We start from the raw sequence: 26,013 nt of genomic DNA, 5'->3' as shown, positions 1-26,013 counted from the left end.
CCCAGGACCCTGGGATCATGACCTGAGCCGAAGGCAGCTGCTTAACCAACTGAGCCACCCAGGTGCCCCAAGACACTACTTTTCTTAAAGAAACTTACAGTCTTGTGAAGAAAACGAACCTGAAAAATTGTTTAAGTTGTAGTTTCAGATCTTAATTCAAGAAATAAATATATGTGACTATTTTGCATGTTGATGTGTGTTCCCATAAATATTGCAGGAGCTCTGAGGAAACATGATTCCTATGAGAAGGGGAGGTGGAGAAATGTCAGGGGAGGAAATGGGAGTTGAACTGGATCTTGCAAACTGGGGAGGATTTGTAAGGGGAGAAAGAAAAGACGGCATTTTAGGAAGATGGAACTGTGTGAATATATACACATTCTACTCGTATCTGTAAAGAGCTCCGCAAAACAACATACTATGTTATCACTCGTGTTAGGTAAGTGATACTGTCACTTAGCGTAAGGGCAATTTTCATCAAGAAGAGCATTAAATGGTTATTATCTGTCCTGGTGAACTGGGAAAAAAGATAGGAGCTGGGAACAATGAATGCAATGCTTTATTTACAGCTGACCCTTGAACAACGTGGGTTTGAACTGTGCAGGTCCACTTATACATAGGCTTTTTTTCAATAAGCACAGCGCAGCACTGTAAATATATTTTCTCAATAACATCTTCTTTCTCTAGCTTCCTTGATTGTGAGAATACAGTATATAATACATATAATACACAAAATATATGTTAATCAACTGTTTATGTTATCGGTAAGGCATCCAGTCAACAGTAGGCTGTTAGTTACGTTTTGGGGGAGTCCATATGTGGACTTTTGACTGCACAGATGGTCAGCACCCCTACCCCCCCACATTGTTCAAGGGTCAACTGTATTTGCTTACTTATACCTCATTATTCCACAAAGAAATTGAGGTAGCTTTAAAAATTGGAAATAAACTAAGGAAAATGATAAGCCCAGGAATAAAAGCAGCACCCACAAAAAAGCAGACTATACAGTCCAGATGGCTGTTAGTCAGAGGTGGGGGCCAGAGGGATGGAAATAGAGTTGACCCTTTTCAGCATTTACAAGATTTTTCCTGCATTAGATTAAAAATAAGGCAAAAAGCCTGCAATTCAGGAGAAGCAGAGCATTTGCTAATACTGAGATGAGAGAAATTTCTCCTGAGTCCTCATAAAGAAGCCACTGAATGATGCAGTAGGTGCTGTCCTCAACCTCCCCCCTGAGTCTATAGTTATGAAGAGTAATTTCACATGGTGGTCCTCATACTACCACTCAGTGTAGGACAAACACATCACATTTAGGTATGACCATTTACAGAACAGTGTGGCCCACATGCTTGGTCCTCCCATAACAGAAGAGGAAAATTTAGACTATGTACTGGATTGGAGGGACTATATATTCTTCAGTTCATATGGATTCATTTATTCACTCAAAATTTATTGATTGCATACAATGTGACAGACTTGGGAATATAGCCATGAATACAAGGGATGGTCATGCTCGTGAGTTAAATATTCTAGTGGTGGGAGAAGGATCACAGACAAACATATGTTAGGGGTGCCTTGGTGGTTCAGTCATTTAAGCGTCTGCCTTCGGCTCAGGTCATGATCCCAGAGTCCTGGGATCGAGTCCCACATCGGGTTCCCTGCTCAGCAATGAGTCTGCTTCTCCCTCTACACACCACCCCCCGCCCCCAGCTCATGCTCTCTCTCAAATAAATAAATAAAATCTTAAAAAAAAAAAAAAAACATATGTTAGATGATGATAAATGCTATTGGGAAAAATAAGGCAGGACAAGGTGATAGAGAACATGATGGGCAGCGTGAAGTTGGTAGTTAGAAAGGGTGATCACAGACAAGCCCTCCGATAGGGTAATGTTTGTGCAGAAACCAGCATGATAGGAGGAAGGATACTCTAAGACGTCTGGGAGAAAAGTGCTGCAGGCAAAGGGAACAGTTAGTGCAAAGGCCCCAAGAGAGAAGCATGCTTGGCATGTCTGAGTAACGGCACGACACCCAGCCAGGCAGAGGCAGGGGAAAGGTCTTATGAAAATGAACGAAACAGGATGAGGTGAGAAAAAGGAACAATGGCAGAGTCAATCTTTGCTTCAGAAATCTCCTATTGTGTCTGTTTCAACACAAGCCAAAGGTAGTTGAGGATTGCCAGTGTATACCATAGAACACGACCATCCTTCTGTCAGCTTACCTACTGTGCTAAAACTTGCCCTGAAATCACCCACCACAGGCATGGGCTTTTGTCTAAAGCCCAACTACACTATATGGAGAATATTAGAGCATGAAAACTAAGCTTATAATTTCTGACACTTAAATATCCACAGAAAGTTCTAAATTGGCTTCCTGGTGAAACCTCCAAAGTTTTTTTAATGCAAATCGCACCTTTATGTAACTGACATGCAGTATCAAATCATTCATTACATTTAAGCCAATGGAATGCTACAGGGCACCTTTCGAAGGTGTTGACTTTGATTTTAAAAGACAATCTGGCAATTGTGTGATAGCAGAATCCACTGTCTATTGAAGGTACTTACGTGTGTCAATAAAACAGTATCATCAATTTAGAAAAGACAATTTATGTTTGTTTCCCCTTAGCAGGGGACATGCATCCAGAATGCTGAAAAATAGTATCCAATCATTTAGACACAAGTGAAGAGAAGGAGTGGAATAAAAATATCCCTTTATGCCATGAGAAATGTTGTCTCTTCGGAGCCTGTTCTATAAGACTCATGTGATCTTTTAACAGGTACTGAGACACAGGATCTATTAAGATTATCAATAATTGGGGGCTCCTGGGTGGCTCACTCGTTAAGCGTCTGTCTTTGGCTCAGGTCATGATCCCAGGGTCCTGGGATCGAGCCCCGCATCGGGCTCCCTGCTCAGCTGGAAGCCTGCTTCTCCCTCTCCCACTCCCCTTGCTTGTGTTCCCTCTCTCACTCTCACTGTCTTTCTCTCTCTGTCAAATAAATAAATAAAATCTTTAAAAATAAAAAAAGATTATCAATAATTGGTTGCATAATGAGTTTGGAGATCTGACTCCATCAGCAATTCCCCAGAAAAAATATAAGTAAATAGCAATAAAATTAGCAAATATTGTGTATTGTTCTTTCATTTATTTTAATTTAAACATTTTTTAACATTTTTAAAAAGATTTTATTTATTTGAGAAAGAGAGCACAGAGGGAGTGTGACAGGGAGAAGCAGACTCCCCACTGGGCAGAGAGCCCGATGTGGGGCTCGATCCCAGGACCCTGAGATCATGACCTGAGCCAAAGGCAGACGCTTAACTGACTGAGCCACCCAGGTGTCCCTTGCGTATTGTTCTTGACAGATTCCATCTCAAAGTGACACAGAATACATCAATGACCTCTAATGGACCATCTTTGTCTAACGGCTACCTTCACTACACCGGGAGTATTGGAGTAAGAAGGCTACGCTTGTAATTTCTGGCAAGAAGGAAACTGACATAGAGATTGGTTGTCCAATATGAGTCTACAAATTGAACCATCAGTACCAAAATCTGGATAATATTAATACATACATTCAATAGTAAAAATTTTTAAAAATCTGTGAAGTTCAAAGGACACAATTACCTGCTCAGCCAACAATGAAGCTAAGCTAGAATATGCATCTGCAAACTCGGGACCATATTTAATGGAGTCCTTCAGTAAGGAGATAGCCTCTTCTTTTTTCTCCTGGGACCTAGAGATTATAAAGAGGGAAAAAAACAACATCTTTTAATAACACTTTGTTTAAATCCTCTGATTGACGTTGAAATCTCATTTCTTTTAGCAAAGATAATCTGATTCCCTCTGGATTTCACTGCAAATGAATTACACTAGATTGTCTCAAGGTGCCAACAGTTTCTGTCTCTGAATTCTCAGTGGAAAGAGATTTAATGATGCTGCAGTTTATTCACTGATTTTTCTACCTTCTCTTTCCTGCTATGCCCTTTCTTGAGAGCTTTCTTTAGTATTTTAGAAGTTTGTTAACCAGAAACCTTGACACTCAGAGGAGTAATTGTGGAGGCATCCGTGGGAGCTGGTTTACAATGATGTGGAAGATGAGCTGAACCCCTGGAGTACTAGTTGGACCCCCACAGGCTGGGTTCCTAACAGTGGCTGAGCCACCTCTCAGGGACAAGCCAGCCAGACTGCTCACGTTAACCTTGGCTTTTATATCTAAGAGGCATCCATTTATACATAATATGTGAAGTTAGGAAATACTGTGACTACTGGCTGGCAAAGAATGATTGGCAATTTTATCATCGTATTTTTATTGAAAATCTGGGCTGGTTCTGTTTTCTTCATTTTAGTCTTCTCCTGAAGGTGATTATTTCGGGTTCAGAGAGGACTCAAGGCCCCAAAGTTATTACCAATATTTTGGGTGGCAGTTCTCTTTCCTGCTAGTGCCATGGGCGAAGCACTAGGCATTATCTTGATGTATCAACATTTTTGAAGCCAAAAATATACACTGGCAGTGACCAATTTTGCTACTAATACAATTTCACAAACACCGACCACTTGCTAAGTGCTAGATATTGTAATTGGTAAAAAATTGCTCCATAAATTAGGGGAATGAAAAACCAGAATCCCTGAACTATAGAGAGCGCACAGCCTAAGGTCCCCTCACCTTTACCGGGTACCAACATAGGATTGGGTGCTTCTGTTTTCACTATTTAGGGTCAATGATCATTTATTCAGCAATGTACCTTATGCTCTGGTAAATTTTCACATAACAGTATTAATTTTCACAACAACCCCATGCAGCAGGTGTTCATTGCCTCTGATATTCATTTTTCTAATGAGAAAATTTGGATTCAGAAAAGCTGAGTGACTCATCAGGTTGACATAACCAGTCTTCTGGGTCGAGAGCCAGTGCTCCCCCATCAAACCATATCTGCTTCTTCTAACTACTTAGAAACCCACCTGTTATAACCTTGCTGCTCAGTGTGATGCATGGACCAGTATCATCAACCTCACCAGGAACTTGTTAGAAATGCACAGCCTCCAGCCCCATCCAGACCTCCTGAATCGAACCCTACATTTTAAAAAGATTCTCCGGTAATTTGTTCGCAACACTGAGATTTCAGCAGAATTGTTCCATAAATAAGCCAAGGCAGCTCAGTGTAGCTCCTGCTGCAAAGCCCCCACGGCTTCGGTCTCTGTATGAGGAAGATCTGGAGAGGGAAAACTAATATTGACTCCATGAGTTTGAGTTCCAGGTGCTAGAAGCAGCATGATGCAATGCAGTTTTACCTGGAAAAGAGTCTTCTATCATAGACCTTGAAAACAAAAAAGTCATGTTTCCAGCACAGACCTTGCATTCAACAGTTCAATTTAGCCAACATCTATCATTGGTCTACTACGTCTTAGCTATTTCTTAAGGGAGGTGGCTGTCCACGCTACCCTCTTCTTACTGGGGGTGAGCTCACTCCTACTGGGCTCCTCTTGACGCACAGTCCAGCCCTTGAGAGCAAGGCGTAACACCTGTGTGCTTCACTGGATTATTTTTGGGATGTGGCTTGAAAGTTGCAGGGTTCTAAGAAATGTGCATCACAGCTCTCTTAGTGTTGTTTTTTTTTTTTTTTTTTTTTACTGATTCATTCATTTAGTCAACAAACATTTAAAGAGTGTCTGTAAGACTCTACAGAGGTCCACTATGTTCACATACTCCTGGGTTTCTAATCTAAAATACACCTTGAAATACTTCCTCCATGGGCACATGTAAATGAAAGCTTATTTTTTTTAATCCAGGTAATTTGACTATTGATTTCATGGTTAGCAGAATTCTTCCTCCAAGGATTTCATCAATATTTTGTTTTTTTAAGATTTATTTATTTTAGAGGGGGAGGGGCAGGAGAGGGAGAGAGAGTCTCCCAACGCGGCGGGCTCAACCTCATGACCCTCAGACCATAACCCGAGCTGAAACCAAGAGTCAGACGCTTAACCAACTGCGCCACCCAGGCGCCCCTCATAAATCTTTATTAACGTTAATTTGGAAATCCTCCCAAAATCCACAAGAAGATTTGGACTTAGGAAATTAAGGCTGAAGATTAATTCCCTCAGGATATAACGTGAGCTTGGATGTTCTTCAAAATCAGCAGGAAAAAAACCCCACAACAATCTGATAGAAAGGATTTAGTGATTTTCGTTTGTCAAGGCTCACATCAGTTAGAATGGCAACTTAAACCTTTTATATATGAATTCAGTGAGATTAATTACCACTTAATGCAGTCTAGGAATCTAAACACTTGAGGCTATCTATTAACATTCATAGGACACAGTGGAAGAGTTAGCAACAAAGTTATTCACAGGGAACTTAATTCTTTATGAAAAACTCTATCTCTATTAATCTCTTGAGGGATGGACACATTTTCAGAAAAATAGCTCACCATGTAATTTTGGTTAGTATAGGAGTATTGCAAAATGCAAAGACAAGACATTTCCTCGTTTCTGCACTCTTGGATGATTCTGCTTTTCCCTGGGAGCCTTCGAGAGTCATTAGACACCAACAGGTATCAGGCACATGCCACCTTAACACATATTTTAAAACGTTTTTTTACAAAAGCCTGAGAAACTCATAAGCAGTAATTTTGTTGTCGTTTCTGAAAGGGAGAGAAATCGTGGGAAGAGACAGTTCCTCTGTCGTGTCTCCTTTGCTCAGCCTTTGGTGGGAGCTTATGAAATAGGTGTGGTTTTGACATAATAACTTAGAGCAGATAATTCATCTCCACAGGACCTTCTTTGGTCATATAGTACCGTGATTACCACATGAGCATTGAACTTCATTTCAACCTGATTCTGGTTTCAGAGGCATCCCTTTTCATATCCACATTACAGCCCATGTTTCTCTACTAATTTTCTCATATCAATTAAAAATTGGCAGCAATATTCCTGCAATTCTCTTGACTAGACTGCCCCTTGCTCAGTTTTGCTTGCTCACATCTTCATTCCCAACTTGTTTCTAGTTCCCTCTGTCTTCTCTTATTACATGCAGACAACTGACAGATACATTTTTTCTAGAGCACTGCCTTCAACACGGTCTTTTATATAAAAATCTTCATTAAGGCCTGGCTGCATACAGATAGACTGTTTAAAACCTTCCATAAAGTGGTTCTGAGCAACATTCCAAACATGACCAGGTACCCATGGGTCCAGCCAGGCTGCGTGGCCTTTGGCATTTATCTTACAGAATCTAAGAGATCACGGATCCCACTGCTTTTCTACCCTCAGTGTACCTTTTTTTTAGTATATGTGCTGCCGAAGCGAGCACGTCTACCCTCAGTGTACCTTAAAATCACTTCAGGTGCTTTTAAAAAGACATTGGTGTTCCTGGGCCGGACCTCATAATAGGAAATTCTCCATGCGAATATGACAGCCATTCAGAATTGAGAATTATGAGTATAATTCATCCTCCTCGATTTACAGCGGGGGGAAATGAGACTCCGAGGACCTCAGTGATTTGCCCTGGTCCACGCAAGAAGGCTGGCATCACGGAGGTCTTGTGCCTCTCGGCCGGGCCTCCGTGCCAAGCCGCTTCACAGACGGCTTTCCCCTCCTCTCTGCGCCCACTCACCAGCTCAAAGCATGATCCCTCATCAGACCTCCTAAACACGTAACAAAAGTGGAAAACAGAGATGTGCTGCCTTTCTTATATGTTGGTTTTCTTCCTGTATCTCTGTAAGGAAAAAAGACGGCAGAGGAATCGCCGTCCGGAAGCCCTGTTCTGGCCTCCAAAGGGGCAGCTGCCCTTTGTTCTTCAGCTCAACATTCCAGAGTATCTGGGCTCCAGCTCACTTTTCTTCCCCAAGGCCCCGGCGCAGCACAGAGGGGCCCCTGCCCCTGCCTCTGCTTTGCGGAGGGGGCGCGTCCCTCCACCTGTGAGGGGCCGTGCAAGCAAGCGTCGACGCTTCCCATTTCCCAGTAGCTGTTTGTTGGACACTTACTCTCTGCTAAGGACACAGTAAGTGATTCTTTGGCATTCTTTATTTTAATTCTCTTTAAGTATAATGGATTAGGCATAATTACTGCCATTTTTAAGATTTAGACAATACCGGCAACCAACACCCGAATAAAAATAAACAGATTTGGAGAGCTAAGGGAGATACAGAGAGAGAGAGAGAGAGAGAGAGAAAGCATGAGCAGGGAGAGAGGCAGAGGGAGGAGAAGCAGGCTCCTTGCTGAGCCAGGAGCCCGACGCGGGGCTCGATCCCAGGACACTGGGATCATGACCTGAGCCGAAGGCAGACGCTTAACGATCTGAGCCACCCAGGCGCCCCACCATAATGATTTTTTTAAAAAGATTTTATTTATTTGACAGAGAGAGAATATGAGCAGGGGGGAGGGGCAGAGGGAGAGAAAGAGGGACAAGTAGACTCCCCACTGAGCATGAAGCCTGACGTGGGGCTCGATCCCAGGACCCTGGGATCATGACCTGAGCTGAAGGCAAATGCTTAACCGACTGAGCCACCCAGGTGCCCTAGATTTTTAATACAATTGAAATCATCATTAAATACACAAATGAATACGTTGCACTAAATGTAAAATCACACCCCTAACAAACAAGTCATTACCCTGGAAACCTCGTTCTACAGCAAACACCCAGCTGACAAAGCCAAAATGGCAGACTGATAGTTCAGAATCCACTCAGCTGATGTCAGAACCGCATAAAGGAGAGGGTCTGCATTTTTAGGGGTGATTGCTAAAGGTGAATATTTGGGCAAGAAAGAATCAGGAGCAATTTTGAACCTTTTCTTAAGTAAAGCCAGGAAAGCTTCTTAGAAAAGAAAGATTTAGGCAATTATCTCCATGTGAAAAGATATTTTTAAAAAAAAAAGGGCAGAAAATTTCAAATAGACATTATAAAATTTCTTAATAATGGGAATTACTATGCTCTGACAGTATAAATCACCCCTGGGCCAGCATTAGACAGTATTAAAACTTCCCAACACATTCATTTTGGATCTATCATAAGCAATTTGGGAAAATCAGAAGCCCATTTTTAACGTAAGCCCCATCTATAGAAGACTATTCTGTTAGCCATTTACACTAAATTGACAGGTCAATTCAAAAGGGAGAAAAATAAGAAAATAACATTTGCCATCTGAATTGACCAAGCCTGTGATTGAGCTAACTCCACAGGTTATTTCTCTGAATAACACAGAAAATGTTTGCACTAAGTAGCCCATAACTGGTGAATAAATGGATAAAAATCAAACCTCAGCATATCCCCCATGGACAGACACCTTCAGTCAGAAGTCAGAGAAAGGAACATTCTGAATCCCTTTGGAAACTCATGTCACACTATGGACTTCAGAGCTTCTGTTGGGGGTTCAACTAGCATTGGTGGAACAATTAGGGATCCCTGGGTAGGTGACAGGAGCAGGTAAGGGTAAAACTGTCCCAGCGTGATAATATTTATTGCCTCTCAGCATCCTGCATTTCCTTATTCGCCAAATAAGGAAACATCAAGTGACTGCAGCAGCTGATGACCAATGATCCTTCCTGGCCTAAAATATTTTGTCTTCACTTTCCTCCAAGATTAATTGTCCTCAAATGTTCGTGCTTAAGAATCATTGGGTGTTTGATAAAATGCAGAATCCCAGGCCTCCTAAGATTTAATAGGTCTGGGGTAGAGCCCAGGAATCATTATTCTTAATAAGTCCCTCAGGTGATTCTGTCGGGGTGGTCTTGAGCGTATGCTTCAGGAAACTCTGCCCTGGTTCTGTGTGGGATTTGCCTGTTCTACTGATCCTGGGTATAAGGCTAAATGTAAGAGGATGATGAAAGCCAAAAAATGAAAGAAGACTCCCTGGGACAATCAGAGCCAAAAGGACAATCACAGTGGCCAGTTGATTTGGCCGGATGATGGGGAGCCTAAGGGGGGGGGGCGGGGTGGAGGGGACACTGAGAAAGACTGCTGTTGGAAGAGGCAGTTTTCGCTCTCTATGGATGCCTCTACTCTGCATCCAAGTCTTAGAGCCCATGTCATCCATGCAGGCATCACAGCATAAATAAAAATCTCCTAATATTCTGCAAGCAAAACTACTCTCTCAAGTTTCCCCCAGGAACTTCCAAAAGGCTAAAAGTCCTGAGAAGGGCTTCCTGGGACCAATAACATCTTCATCATTGATTTCATGAGAGAAACATTAAGTAGAAATTACAGCTTGCTCATAATGTGCAAATTTTGCCATTAAACCTTTGTAGCTTCCCAGGGAATTTTCCCTTTGGTTATACAGCAGTGGGGCTGTTTTTCTTGTGTGGTAAGTAAAAATGTTTGCATCAACTCACTTTCCTGGCTCTATCTCAATGACAGATATTTAGCGAAAGCAAATAAGGCTTCACCATATTTTCTTTTAGTAATTAAGGACCTGTTAAGTTTGTCAATTTAGAAAACTTTTTGGATTCCTGTCTAAAATCTCATGACACATTCATTTAAACTAAAAGCAGATGCTTGCTTTGAAAAAGTATTGACATTTTGGGAGAATTTAGGAAATGCCAGCAACAGAAATAAATGGATTTGGCAATCCACTTGGCAGCAATAAAATTTCCCATTAACCACAGTGTGAACTTGGGAGTGCTGGGGAGCTCCCCTAGTTATGATTGGGAGTGTCTTGTTGTTGTTGGGTCCCAAAATGATGTCTCTCACAAAGGAAAAAGATTATGATTTTTTTGCAGGGTGGGGGGGGAGGGGGACACATAGATTTTACCAGCTCTTCTGAAAAATTGAATTGTGAAAGTCAAATTGTAAATATCTGACAGATGATCTTTTCAGAACATACATTTTTCTATGGCTCTTGGCTCTACTATCTCTCCTGTATAGAGAAAGAAGAAAATTGGATCAGACTTTGTGCAGCCTCTTTTATGTTCAAGTTTACTGAGCACATCCCTGGGCAATGCTGTGGAAATACAGCATCGGGTTTACTGGTGTTCCCGCTAGTTGTGCTGCTTGACTTTTTACAGAAGTCACACAGGAAAAGTGTCTGGAGGGCAGATTCATATTATGGGGTGATGAAGAATGCATTTTTTTTTCAATTCAAAACTATAATCACTATAGTTAGCATTAAAAGAGTAGATGACCTAGACCTCACACCCTCCCCCAACACAGGTGGGTCTGCAGGATCAGAGTGAGGTCACTGCAGCCATAACGGGAGGCAGCTGGGGTGCCCACCCTGTGTGCTGCGGGTGGTCAAGCTTTGGTTGTCTTTAACACCCCTGTCCCCAGCTGAAAACTGAGGAGCAGAATGGTAGAAAGTTCTGGGGCCGGCTGGTTATAGGCGGCAGAGCTGCAGACACGGCTCACGTAAGACCTCACACACGAGCTGGCCCAGAGCGGGTCCTGAGGAAATAGTCCCTCCCATTTCACTCCTTATTTATTTATTTATTTATTTATTTACTTACTTACTTACTTACTTATTTGAGAGAGAGCTAGAGTGAGAGTGAGAGAGAGAGCACAGAGGGAGAGGGAGAAGCGGATTCCCCGCTGAGCAGGGAGCCTGAGGCGGGACTCCATCCAAGAACCTCGAGATCACGACCTGAGCCGAATGCAGACACTTAACCCACTGAGCCACCCAGGCGCCCCTGTTTTACTCCTTTAGAAAGCTCTTGATGTCTTCATCAACTCAATGAGGTCACTGCCCGAACCCCGGCAGCAGGATGCTTGCCCCCCGCCCCCCGCCACGGCCTCGCTCCTGCACATCGGAAGCCAGCTCTGTGCCTCGAGTGCAGGGAGGTGAGTGGGGAGTGAAGGGAAATTGTCCTGAGCCAGCATCACTTCAAAGCTCATGCAAATATTTATGCTAAGCCCTTCCATGGTTTGAAGGAAAGCACAGAAACTGTGCTCCCAGTTCGGAACCTGGGGAGAAGGCAGCTGAGAAAAGCCTGATGTAGCCAGCATTCATTCACCCCACAGATAAAGGGTCCCTGGGATGATGCAGTGGGATGGGCACATGCCTGGCTTTAGGCTCAGGCTGATCGTTGTCTAAATCCCAGCTCTGCCCTCATGAGCCGTAGGACTTGGATTAGATGTTCCCCCACATGTGCCTCGGTGGCCAAACCTGTTGAATGTGTACATTAATCTCTACCCTCCAGGTTCCTGCAAGGGTGGGAAAAAAATGCATGCAGGCGGTAAGCTTAGCAGATTGTCTGATGCCTGGGACAAGGCAATAAATGTTACCTCCACTCGCCCCTTTCCCACTCTCCAGCCAGATTCCCATCTGGAATTTCCACCAGAAGCCTCACCGACTAATTCCGTGGCAAAAACAGAATGCTGTCCCAGTGCAACTATTACATCTGAAGAGAAAAGCGACTTTTAAGTTCCTTTCTGGTCTTCCACTTCAGCTAAGGGATTAGAAACATGGGAGTCAGTTAAAACCACAGATTCTTGCAATTAGATGTACGGGATCACCTCGTCCCATCCCTTATTTCAAAAAGGAAGAAACTGAGTCTCAAGGAGGCTGAATATTGCCTGGAGCTGTTTAACTGCAGGGCTAGAAAATGCATTATCTACTTCTGATTCATTATTAATTTTATACCAAGAAGCTGAGCTTCAAATTGGAAGTGGGAAATTATGTCCCTGGGCTAATAATTAATCATAGCTAAAATTTATTTCATCTTTATTGGGGGCTAGGTCCTACGTTAAGTACTTAAAGGCATTCTCATGTGTAGTACTCATGAAAACAAGTTACTAGTATTATTTCACTTTATAAGGAGGCGTTGCAAAATAAAATTGTTTTCCTAAGGTCACACACTACAACACGGTAGAACTGAGATCCAAACTTACTAAGTTCTTCTACAGCTCCTGGTCCTGAGGAGAGACACAGAGACGGTGTGACAGCAAGAAGTAACAGGGAAGTGCTGGCTACGGCGGTCCCATTTGATAGAGCTTACTGCTCACAACCCTCCCTTCCCTGCCCCGGTCCCAGTCTGTAATAGGAGAGGGATGGTGCCTATCCTCTGACCACCCTGAGTGGGCAGCTGTATGAGGCATGAGGAAGGGCTTTGTAATTCATCATGCAGGTGTCAGCTATTAGTGTGCTAGTCACTCACTGGAGGAGAGGTGGCAGAAAGGTTGACAGCAGAGAGCCCCGCCATGCTGTCCAGCAGACGGGTGGTACAGCGTGAAGGCAAGCGCCAGGCTGGGTCCACGGGGGAGGGGAAGGTGGGAGGAAGACTTCAAGGCAAGCTTCACGTCCCCACAGTGCTTCCCAGCACACAGCCTGCAGACCACAGGCAAGCATGGGCCAGAGGCAATGTGGAGAACTTGGATATTCCTCTTTCTGCCCTTCCTGTTGCTCCTCCTGGCCTACAAAGAGCTAAAAATAGATCTGAAAGCCTGACGATCTTTAAAACTTAGATTCCAAATTTAGTCTCTGTGTTGGGGCAACATTGATGGACTGGACTTAAGATAAAAAGTTGAGAAGCTTGGTCCCCTAAAGTAAGCTAATACATGCAAGAAGAAATTCCCAATGGTGACCCTCATTTCTCTCTCTCTCTCTTTTTAAATTTTATTTTATTATGTTATGCTAGTCACCATACAGTACATCATTAGTTTTTGATGTAGTGTTCCATGATGCATTGTTTGCCTGTAACACCCAGTGCTCCATTCAGTATGTGCCCTCCTTAATATCCATCACCGGGCTAACCCATCCCCCCACCACCCTCCCCTCGAGAACGCTCAGTTTGTTTCTCAGAGTCCATAGTCTCTCATGGTCCATCTCCCCCTCCGATTTTCCCCCCCTTCATTTTTCCCTTCCTACTATCTTCTTTTTGTTTGTTTGTTTTTATTTCAATTCTGGTTAGTGAACAACCAGTGTTATATTAGTTTCAGGTGTACAGTATAGTGATTCAACACTTCCCTGTTCGTTTCTCTTATTCTTATAATTGACTTGTACCTTTTTTTTTTTTTTTAAGATTTTATTTATTTGACAGAGACAGAGACAGCCAGAGAGGGAACACAAGCAGGGGGAGTGGAAGAGGGAGAAGCAGGCTTCCCACAGAACAGGGAGCCTGATGTGGGGCTCAATCCCAGGACCCCGGAATCATGACCTGAGCCAAAGGCAGAGGCTTAACGACTGAGCCACCCAGGTGCCCCTGACTTGTACCTTCTTTAAGCTATGTCTCCAGTCAAAAGTTGCTCCAAGTCAGAGCCCAGCACAGGATCTTAAGGAGACTGGACTGCAAATGGAGCCAGGGAAACTTAAGGGAGCTTAAGGACAAGGGGGTGGGGGATAATTTTCAGGACAGGGCAGACCACTGAACACTTTTGTATTTGACAAAGCAGTCTGGCCTGTTTAATTATCCTCTGTCAGAAATATTTATGCAGGGAGAGGAAAAACATTCCAATTCCTCCAAGAGAATGTAAACAAAACCTAGGGTCCGTTCAAGCTTGCTCTCCCTCACAGTGCTTCCTGTGCGGCTATCTCCCGACCTCACCAGAGTTTACTGCAGCCATCACAGCAAAAGAAGGGATTGAGAAAAGGGATCAGTCCTTGCAAACCCTACTATAGGTTTAAAACAACTCACTCATGCTCAATTCATTAGCAATCACAGCATGGATGAATAGAGTTTCGGTAGGGAAGAGATACTTAACAAAAATATCTTAACAATTAGCAATCTGTGTATACACAAGTAACTCTCAAATCTTGAGCAAATAGGTAAACATTCTCATCCTTTCCCCGATAATCCAGTTTGGTACAAACACGGAACAGAAGATAAAAATGCAAAAGAGGAGCGCCTGGGTGGCTCCGACGGTTAAGTGTCAGACTCTTGATTTTGGCTCAGGTCATGATCTCAGGGTCCTGAGATAGAGCCCTGGGTCTGACTCCGCACTGGCTGTGGAGCCTGCTTAAGATTCTTTCTCCCTCTTCCTCTGCCCCTCCCCCAGTCCTCTCAAAAAAAATGATGCAAATGAAACCATATTTTAGATGAACTAGAAGAGTTCTTACTTTAAAACCTTTGTAATATTCTCTCCAATGAAGCTTGCAGGCTTGTGTTTCACCTACACTGGCTAGTGGTCAGTTGTGGCTGTGGGTCAGGGTGTACACAGCATGGGAGAGTGGTGGAAAAGAGAGGAAAGTCCTAAATGCTGAGACATTTGGACTCCATGTGTGTATGGAACGGACAATCAGGGAAATTCTCAGGTGCCCCTCAATTTATAGGGAGGGTGGAAGAAGAAGAGATGTTGGAAATGAAAGAAAAAATGACATGTTATAAAACAGGCAACAAAATAAAGAGCTTCAAAAGCAGGAGGAGGTCAACAGTGTCATATTCTTCGCTTCAGAGACATCCAGGGAATGAGCACTGAATGAACAGGTGGAGGAGGAAGGAGAAACACCAAATGCTAACCATTCTTGCCGATTTGATGGGAGACATTTCAGAAGGAGTTAGAACAACTTGAGGGAATAGCTGAAATGAGAAAGATCATCTAGGGGAATCTGGGGTATACAGAAATTTGTGGAATGGGAAAAATCTGAAGACCTAAAAGGAGCCCACAATACTGGATGGGGGAAGAGGACAGAAATACAATCAAGAACACATATGGATTTTATACTAATGCCTACTCATGGCTAAAATATAAAAGACTGACAATACCAAATGTTAGGGTGTGAAGCACATGGATCTCTTACCATTGTTGATGGGAGGGAAAGTGGTACAATTACTTTGAAGAACAGTGTGGCAGTCTCTTAAAATATTAAAGATACATTTACCCACAATTCTACTCCTAGATATTAACCTAAGAAAAATAAGCATACAAAGACTGGGACATGAATAGTCACAACATTAATATTCATAATAAACCTGTAAAGAAACCAAGTATTCACCCACAGGAAAATGGATAAACAAATTGCAGTATATTTACACGATGGAATACTACCCAGCAATAAAAGAAATGTAACATGTAACCACAGGAGTAAGACTCAAAACAGTATGCTGAGCAAAAATACCCAAACGCCAAAAATGTGCATAGTAAATGATCACCTTTAAATGAAGTTCTAACACAGGCTAAACTAATTTATGGTGGAAAGAATCAGAACAATGATTGCCTCAAGGGAAGGGGAAATTACTGGCAAGAGGCCTACAGGGTGTTTCTGGAGTGATGGAAACGTCCTATGTTATTTGCAGGGTAATTACAAGAGTATATAGAATTGTCAAAACCCAGATTTGTGCATTTTTTCCATGTCACTTATGGACATGGGGGAAGTCTGTGAACATGCAGGAAATTTTGAGGTAGGAAGAAAGGAAGCTGCAAAAATTGACCTTGATTGACTTGAATATTCTTAGTAAAAGTAAGGGGTGATGCTATATTCTGGGTGTGCGTATGGGCACTAAGGAGGGGAAGAAGGAAAAGAACAAAATATTTGGAAGATACTCTAAGACCATAAGGGATGAATCTTTAACAACTTTAACCCCGATCCTGTTTTGTTTCATAATGCTCTCTTCAGAGTTTTGTTAGGGTCCCCCTCAACTCAGATTTCTGTTTTTCATCCCCAACACTTGACAGATTGGATGAGGGTCTAGAGCATACATTCCTAACAGAGGTGAAAATTGCTTCTTGGAGTGGAGGTGTGCAGTGAAAATAAGATTAGATTACATATAAAAAATAAAACTAGATACGACAACGGTTTGTGGTCTCCCAAAGCTCAATGCTATTTAACAAATCTTATTCTTGAGTATTTATTGGGGAAGGAGGTATGTAGGAAAAAATGCTTGAAAGGCTCCTGGGGGAGGGTGGGGGGCTGATAATGAAAAGGAGTTGAGAAATACTGGTCTAGGGAAAGCAAAATGAAGCAATGGGGTACCTTGAGCTGGGGGCCTGGTCAGGCAAGTAAATGATGGTCAAGGTGTGCAAGAGTCTAAGCTGATGTCACATGCATTAGTGAAAGGGATAAATTAGAGATGGGATCATAAATTATGAACACAAAAATCAGAGAGCACAGAGACTGTAACACTGGTGAAGAGCAGGGTGGGCAGGAATGAGGGAGTAAGAGGGGAATCACACTGGTCATGGAAGACATGTCAATACTAAGGTCTTAGAAAAAGACAACTGAACATGGAGAGGAGCTAGGAGGTGGCAGGTCATCATCATGACCCCATCAAAGGGTCAGTAGGAATGACAGAGGGGAAAGGGAAGGGTGGGCAGAGGTAAGAGGTTAAGGTCAAAGAGGAACATCAGAATTCGGGTGGTAGAGAAGAAAAAGGTCTGCACAAAAAGCCTGTGGCCTGGCTGTGTCGGTGGGTGCCCAAACAGAGCAGAACTGCAGGGTCCCTGGGTGAAATTGGCAGAGGAACTGGGCGACTGATTCAAGTTGGGGAGGGGCTGTAATGGGATTGAGACTACAGATAAATAAGGTTGGAAGTACCCTGAATACTAACAGGTCACCATAGGGGTGGGGGCAAGGAGTGAGATTTCCCTCCAAGGGGAGAGTGCAGAACTTGCCCACACAAAGTTGACATCCTCATGTGGTGGAAAGGAGCTCAAAAAGCTTTTCTTTAATCAGTGGGCTGGCATTTCAGATTCTCTGAGGCTTCAGTTGAAAAGCAGAGAAGAGAAGAACTACTATCTTGAATCTATCAGTTCCTTTTTATAAACTAAAAGGTGGTGGAGCTAGTGCCAGAGCTATAAAGAAATTTAATCCCAAACATTTATTTCAAAGATAATGCTCACCCTTCTTTCCATGTCCTTTTCTTTTTTAGAATTTAATTTTCTAAAGGATCAGACTAAAGAATGTATTTTGTTTTTGAAATTCAACTTCTATATAGTTCAATTATCGGACATCCCACTGCACTTTCTGCCGTATTTTGATTATAATATTTATTGTAATACCCATATAACACCCATATCCTATCATGTGAACAGAAGGGAGTTTTGGCAATGAGGGAGGTATGATGTAATTCTGCCAGAGGTTCTTTTCAGATTCTGTTTCGGTAGCAAACACTAGCAACTCTTTTACCCAAGCAGTCACAAAAATATTTTCCCATGCCCTGAATTTACATATTCGATTATATTCTCTTGAGACATCAGGGACTTCTGCGCTTTCCATCCATAAAAAGTTTACGCTAATCTTGCCTGTTTTCTTTTACATTTTAGGTTCTAAGCAAAGCCAACAATAATTAATATAAATTAAGAATGCTGACATGGAAAGCTGTTCCTTATCAATCTGTCACACGCTAAATATGCTGCACAGAATCATAACAGATTAGCGTCAAAGTCCAGTGAAATGGTCATGAAAGAGGCCAAATATATTTGGATAACATTCATTGAAATCTATTGCTATGAACAGGTCTAAAGCTGTACGCCATATAATTCCAAGAATTCAAATGAAATTTGTCTTCAGTGCTATGAGATTTCTGGGATGTTCTGACAGAATCACATTTTATTTAGAGCTTCTGGCCTGGACAGAGTCTTACATTTCTCTCAAAGTCAAGGTCATTAATAAAGGTCTGTGCTGTCCAGTACAGAAGGCACTAACCCCATGTGGCTATTGAACACTTGAAATATGACTATGCTGAGATAGGTTGTAAGTATAAAACATACACTGGATTTCAAGGATTACTTATTACAAAAATGCACACTAGTTCAGTAATATTTTTACATGTTCAATTTTAAAATTAATTTTTAATATTAATCACATGCTAAAATGATAATATTTTGGATATACTGGGGTTAAATAAAATATACTATTAAAATTAACTCCACCTTCTTCATGTCCTGAAATATGGCCACCTGAAAATTTTAAGTCACAGTTCCTGACTCTTATTACATTTCTGTGGGGCCGTGAGGCTCCAGGCTGTATCCCAGTTTTGAGGGGAGCCACAAGGAGGCAGTCGAGTGTGGTCACACAGGTTGAGGTTCAATTCCCACGCCTTCTCTTTCCTCCCTAAGGCACCTCGGCACATTACTTCCTCAAGCCTTCGTTTCATCATTTAGAAAATAGGAATGAGGACATTGCCCTGCTCTCAAGGATGATCAAATCTAACGCTTGTGTCTAAAAAGATGCTCCGGTTCTCAGAATGAGCATTAACTTCTAAATTATAAAAAAAGGCACAATTTAAAAAAACTTAGCTGCCTAATGAGAAACAGGGTAAAAATCTTAAACAAATAGTAAAATGGATCGGATCAAACACAATTTAAAATATCCTTTTTTTTTTTTGTCTTTGACCCATTGCTACTTAATAGCAGACATACATTAAGGAAAGGGGAAATGAAACTCAGAGTTAATTAAATGTGGATTAGCTCTATTTTCCAGGTCACCTCTCTCTGCTACTGAGGGACATAATGTAAAAAAACATTACTGTTTCCTTAAAAAAAAAAAAAAAAACCATGATGGGTTTTTCTCCCAAAGGCAATCACATGTCATTAAACAGCTAAATATTAAGTAATTTTTGGGTTGGAGGGCTATTTGGGCAGCATGGGTAAAGGAAAGTGAATAGAACAGTAGTCCAAGGGCAGGGATTCAATCCTGGATCTGCCAGAGCCTAGGCCAATGGCACATGGGATCTCTGAGCCTTGGTTCTGTAAAATGGGGATGTGGATGATAAACCTTTCACAGTAGATTAAAGATTAAATTAAATAATGCGTACGAAAATACTTATCTGTAAACTGTAAAGTATTATATAAATGTTAGCTATTATGGTTTTATTCCACTGGGTTGTAAGGATAATCTACATGGATATAGCCACTCTGCTCTCTGATAGAAATCAAAAGAGCAAAAGGCAAACCACAGTGGATTTGTACAAGGTACTCCACTTTTCAGGACCCTCATTCCCTCTTCTTCCCTGTCTACTTTAAAGAGTTACTAGGAGGGCCTCATTTAAAAAAAAAAAAAAAATGCACTCAGAAAACTACAGTCTTACACAAATGTAAAGCATTGTTGTTGGTCTGGATAATCATCAAGAGTTGATTTTGACAAAACCTCTGACAAAGAGAGAAAAAATCCCATGTTCAGTATCCAGGAGTCCCTCCTACTGTGAAAAATAGCCATTACCATAGTCCAAAAAATAATTCCTTGTCCTTTTAACTCACATATACTCATTCATGATGATCGTTAATGGCAATAATATGTGATTGAAAAAGGAAGGCTAGAGCGTGCATCTCTTGTTCAGGTCTTGGCAAGATGAAATTTAAGGACTGTCGACTGTCATTTTTAAGTAGAGCCCCATTCAGCACAATATGATCATCATCACTGCAGGACATTATTCCTAACAAGAACTGCCATTAAAGCTGGGTCTTTAGGGCAACAAACACTCATCGATATGGTCTTTAAAATCAGTACTGTATAGTCCAGGTACCCCAAAGATGCTGACAGGACTTTATCTGGCCATTAAATTATTTGGGCTCTAAGGTAGGACATAAACAGATGCCAACAATGACTTTAAAAAAATGAGTCCTTGGAACGTCACATAAAGAAGTAAGAGCTCATCAAAATAGTTGAGTAAAATCAAAGCACCCTACTGGCCTGCAACTATTACCTGCAATGACTAGAACTCATTTTCCCCACATCTCTTGATTGGTTATTGTTTTTAATAGGAGCTGACTAGTACTAAAATGGCTTTTCTGTCACAGTGCGTCCCACTTCATTCTTCATTGTTTCTCAGCATTCTTAATGTGTATCAAATTGTAACAAAAAATTCTCTAATTTGAAAAAATAAGTGTATTTGGTTTTTGCTGATTTATACTTTTATTCCTTTCATTTGAATTGTACTTTCTCCGCATTTACTTATTTTTGTATAGTATTCCCTGATTTTGTGCTCTGGTAATGGACAAAGCCATTCCTAAACAGAAAACACTCAGGATGGCACCTATCATGTAATACCATATTAGATTGTTCTGTGATTAACCCACCCCAGCGCTTCTGCCCAAACGGGATTAGATAAAAACACACATTAACACACACATTAGGAAAAAGGACCAATATCTACCTGTATATGTCAAATTCAAGGAGTAAACAGGAAGGTGAAGAAGTTGCATCACATGGAGTTAGTGAGGCAATGAAGACAATCCCGTTAGTGAGTGGACAAGAGAACAAAACAAACCATCAGCTTTAAAGGTAACGGACGAGTGCTCTAGAAGTTTAGAGACTTGGAAACCAATTCAGTAAGTGTGGAGATTTTTTTTTTTTAAAGATTTATTTATTTATTTTAGGGAGAGAGAGAGACAGAGACAGAGAGAGAGCAAGGGGGAAGGGGCAGAGGGAGAGAGAGAGGAGGAATCTCAAGCAGACCCCATGCTGACCATGGAGCCTGACATGGGCCCCGATCTCATGACCCTGGATCATGACCTGAGCCGAAACCATGAGTCAGACGCTCGCTCAACTGACTGAGCCACCCAGGGGCCCCCAGTAAGTGTGTAGAATGTCAGTATCCCAACAAGCAGAGATAAATATATCACCGCACTCTCATTCCAAACATTTTTCACCCAATTTCCACTTCTGATGTTTTCATCCTGTTTTCTTAAGTTTAGAAATTAAATTCCATAACTTCCACCATTTCATTATTGTCAAAACTACAGGTGCCCACACCATCACCAAGATGCCTAGACTTTGTATTAATAAAAATACAAGATGCAGAAGTACCCCTGTTTTAGTCTTCAGTAATACTAATTGCACTGTCAACCTTTTACAGGGCGGTGAGTGAAAAGCAAACACCAGCGACTGATTGTACCTGGCAGGTCTCCCTAAGATCTTAGTAAGAGTTACCATTACTAAGTCAAGGCAGGCCTTGCTCCATTTCTTACCACTAGTACACGCTCAACACGAGTCGTGGTTATGTCATCTGGCCGCAGCTTTAGAGCTCACTGCTCTTCCTAGATGAGCGCTTTGCCCAAAGAATGTTCATGGAATACTTGGGAAATGCCTTACCAAAAAAAAAAAAATTTGACTTTGGGCAATGTTGTATTCCATACTGCCTTCTTGAAGATTCACAGGGCATTTAGCATATTAACGGTTCTTGCAAGAGGGGGAGTCCTCTTGGTCTAACTCAGCATTTCCTAAGTTTACCTGACCATGTAACCCTTCCCTATCCCCACCCCTCTACAGACCACCCAGGGACATCTCCCAGAGCTAACACTTCCAGAGAGTCACTCTGGGAAATATTCTTTTAGACTGAGGAGGCATAGAATTATTTCAGATGAACATGACCTCCTCTCAAAGCTTGAAAACCGTAATTATTCCACTCTGGGAAGAGGAGACAGGAGCACAACCAAATGAGTATTAAGAAGGAAAGGATTTCCTGAAATTACAAGACTGCCAGATGAAAGGTATCCGTTCTACTTACTTAAGGAGATTTCCAAGATTGAAGAGAGCCCGGCTGTGCTGTGGATTTAGCTGGAGAGCCCTCTGATAGCACCTCTTTGCCTCTGCTGTGTCTCTCGTCAGTGTTCCAAGGTTATTCAGGGCACTTGCGTGGCGAGGATACAACCTGGAAAATTAGAAATATTCAGCCATGATTGTTCAAAAACTTCTAAGCTGGGCACAATGGGCTTGTTCTCCCTCTCCCCACCGCCACCCCAGGAATGCCACAACCAAAATCAAACACTGAATTCTTCCTTTATTTTAATGGTTTGTCCATGTGAAATCTTAATGGTCAACTATGTGTGCAGCTGAGGGCATATAAATATGGAAGCAGATCTTTGACCCTTAGTGGTATAATAACCCCCAAATGGTGCAAAAATAAACTATGCAAATCTATCAGGGTCAAACAAATTTTAATCCTTTGGAGCCTATATTACTTTCAATTTGCTTTGGCAGAAAATCCTCACTGCCTCATTGCTTCTGAGTTTCTGGGCTGGTGGGACTGCTGACCAGCAGCTTCTACGGTGCCCACTATGTACACAAGACGCTGGGGGTTCCTTGGATGAGGGCATCTTCATGAACATACTTGGACTGGAAGATCCCTAAGACCACCATTATTGAGAAAGGGTAATACACAAGGTCTTCCCATAAAAACAAACTTTATCCCTAAAATGGCTTTCCATCTTGGCTCTCTTTTTCCATTTTATCTCCTTTCCCTCCTCCTACTGTAATTTGGTACCAACTGGCCTGATACAGTTCTCAAATGAAATCCCGACAAACACTTTTTAAAAAATTTAAATAATGCACGACGAAGTAAAAATAGCATTCCCAGTGTTCAAAAGCAAATGTAAAGGAGGATCGGGGATACATCAGTAAACCAAATTTATGCTGATTAAGGAAGGAAGGGAATCAATTTACTTCCTTAACTCAAAACCATCAAGAAGGCAAATCCGCACAGCTCCACAGTTTAGTTGTTTCTGCTATATTTAGAGCAGAATATTTAGCAGACTAAGAGGTTCACTCCATCTCTGTCACCTGGAGTACTCTGCATAAGCCCGCGGAACTGGCTCTTAATGTAGGAATGCCAAGAAATGAAAATACGATGTGTACTTGTCAAGCCTCTTGACAATCAAATGACAGGCTTGCCTCCTCCCACTCTGTTCCGTACCTTCTAAGAAGATCAACTTATTTGCGGACAGAAGGGCGTCCTATTAAAAGGCTGACAAGACAAGTCTCATGGGTTTTGTTTTGTTTTTTTTTAAATCTTTGCTTAAACCAAAGTTTCCTAAGTTTATTTGACCATGTAATCCTCTCTTCCCTACTCCCTTCTAGAGCAGGAAGGAACACGACGAACATCCCCCAGAACTAGCATTTTCAGGAAGACATGCCAGGTGATGCTCTTCATGACTGACAAGGGATAGAATCTATTCAGTGGCATGTTATGGCCTCCCAAAGCCTGAAAGCCTTAATTACTCTCAATGGCTGTAGAGGCTGTTGGGGAGAGAGATATTATGAGAGGAAGCTGGGAAAAGGAAAACACACTGGGCCAGCACACGGCACTGTGGTTTGCTTCTCTCGGGTCACCTTCACTCAGGCAAAGACAACCCGAGGTCCCTGGGGGTAGCCCCATCACCCTCAGCCTCACAGTCCTGAGGGAAGCAAGTCCTTGGCTCTCTCTTTCTCTGAGATTCCACTAAGGGATATCAGAACTATGATGAGAGACAAAATGCCCTTGGATCTGCTCATGCACTCTGCCCACAAAGGTCTCCTAGGAAGTCTGGGTCTAAGAATGATTTCGGAAGTGATTACAGAAAACTTATCACAGCCAGGACTCAAAATCTTCTAAAGAAACTTTTTTTTTTTTTTGGCAGGGGGAGATGTTGAGCAAAGCTCTCTGACCTCCCAAAGATTTAAGGGATGTCCAGTGAACATAGTGAGAGCAATTCTTGTTTCCCTGTTGACCAGCTGTAAGAGGAAGCTTCCGGGGACATCTGCCTTCTTAAAACTTGATCTTTTGCTTATTTCTTTAGGCTTGGGAGCCCTTGAAATCAATGTCTGAGGTGAAAGCACTACCTATGGGAAAAGATGGTCTAAATTCAATAAGATCTTCCCCCAAGGACTCACCCACCTCTTGCCGTGCCCATCTACACTGTCAAGCAACTGCCCTCGGCACTGGCTCTCCGCCCACCTTGTCAAACTTTATCTTCACTCACGATTCCACTGTCACTTAAACAGTCATGGGCTTTCACATTTCATGGAGTCCATGTTTCTCTCTCCCCTTTCTTTTTTCCAATTCAGAAACTGAATATAAGTCCACACCAAACTCTCAAAACCAGAAATAAGCAGCGAGAAAGGAAGCAACGAGAAACAGGTATGAGCCTTGTGAGGAAAAGGGCCTTGAGTGAGACTTTTGCTCCAAAAACTTGTCTGCCAGCCACAGTCAGGGAAGAGGCTGTATGTTAACGAAGAGTCCCGACCCAGGGAGGAAGGGGATTGCTGGCTTCTAGAGTGGTTTACTGAACCTATTGCCACCCAGAGCCCTCCACCTGAAAAATGTGTGAGATCGTGTATTCTTGGAAAATTTGTATTCTTGATAAGTACATGTACATTTGAGCATTTAAGGGGTTCTTAATTTTTATCTACTAGCATTTCCTTATGCAGAATTGATAAAGTAGATAGTTAAGGATATAAGGGTCTGCTAGCAATATCCTCTCTTACTGGGTATCTGATTCGGTTCAGCTACTCACAAGCAAGCATTGCATTATTTATAAAACAAAGCTGAATTTCATCAACAGGATTCTTCAATAACTAGGTCAGGAAAAAAAAACACATTTTATTTTGAGTTCAAGATAGATGTAGATATATTCTTTTTTTTTTTTTTTTTAGATTTTATTTATTTATTTGAGAGAGAGAGCACATGAGACAGGGGAGGGTCAGAGGGAGAAGCAGACTCCCCGCTGAGCAGGGAGCCCGACGCGGGACTCGATCCAGGGACTCCAGGATCATGACCCGAGCCGAAGGCAGTCGCTTAACCAACTGAGCCACCCAGGCACCCTGATGTAGATATATTCTTAAAACACATACTCTTCTCTTGTTTACTGAAGACCTAGGCAAGGACAAGGTTATTTTGTGCGTTTACTTTTTTAAATGAACTTGTGTTTGAATTAGCTTGGGTCCAAGTCAATACTGAGGTCTCCAGGAGGGGAATTTTCTACTGGAAAAATGAACAATTTAAGAGATGTCTATGTTGCTACATCCCTGGTCAGAATAAATTAAGCCCATCTTGACTTTGACTTCTATAGGTATGTTTTACAAAATTTCTGTTAGTGAATAATTATTTCCTTCCCCATCTAAAAAAAAATCTCAACAAAAGTGTCACTGAACTAGAGTGGAGTGGTGTTTTCAGACCTATTTTTTTTTAAGACGAGTGTGAACAGCCATGGGATTTTCTTTCTCACACTCTTACTCAACATTTGTATTGTTTATGAGTGCTCTCTTGCTATTTCTTTATTACTGTCATTTTTATTTTGGTGAGTTAAATTTTTAAAAATTTATTATACAGAAAATATGCTGTTTTGTCAAGTAGCTCCAGGGTATAAGGAAGCTTATTTTTTCTCTTTAAAAATGAAATCTTGGGGCACCTGGGTGGCTCAGTCAGTTAAGCATCCGACTTTTGATTTCGGCTCACGTCATGATCTC

General features: G+C 41.9%; 1 protein-coding gene across 2 annotated transcripts in view; it reads right to left on the bottom strand.

Annotated features, from left to right (window-relative positions):
* Window positions 1–26,013, bottom strand: part of TMTC1 (transmembrane O-mannosyltransferase targeting cadherins 1) — a 255,645-nt gene that overhangs the window by 25,927 nt on the left and 203,705 nt on the right. For both annotated transcript variants that reach the window (XM_044914902.1, XM_021690623.1), the window contains 2 exons: window positions 22,298–22,441; window positions 3,617–3,725 (listed from right to left, as the gene is read on the bottom strand). In XM_044914902.1, the coding sequence (XP_044770837.1) occupies window positions 3,617–3,725; window positions 22,298–22,441 (253 nt within the window). The remainder of the gene's footprint in view (window positions 1–3,616; window positions 3,726–22,297; window positions 22,442–26,013) is intronic.

This window comes from Neomonachus schauinslandi, chromosome 5 (assembly GCF_002201575.2).
Source record: "Neomonachus schauinslandi chromosome 5, ASM220157v2, whole genome shotgun sequence".
NCBI lineage: Eukaryota > Metazoa > Chordata > Mammalia > Carnivora > Phocidae > Neomonachus > Neomonachus schauinslandi.
This window is presented reverse-complemented; position numbering and strand designations above follow the sequence as displayed.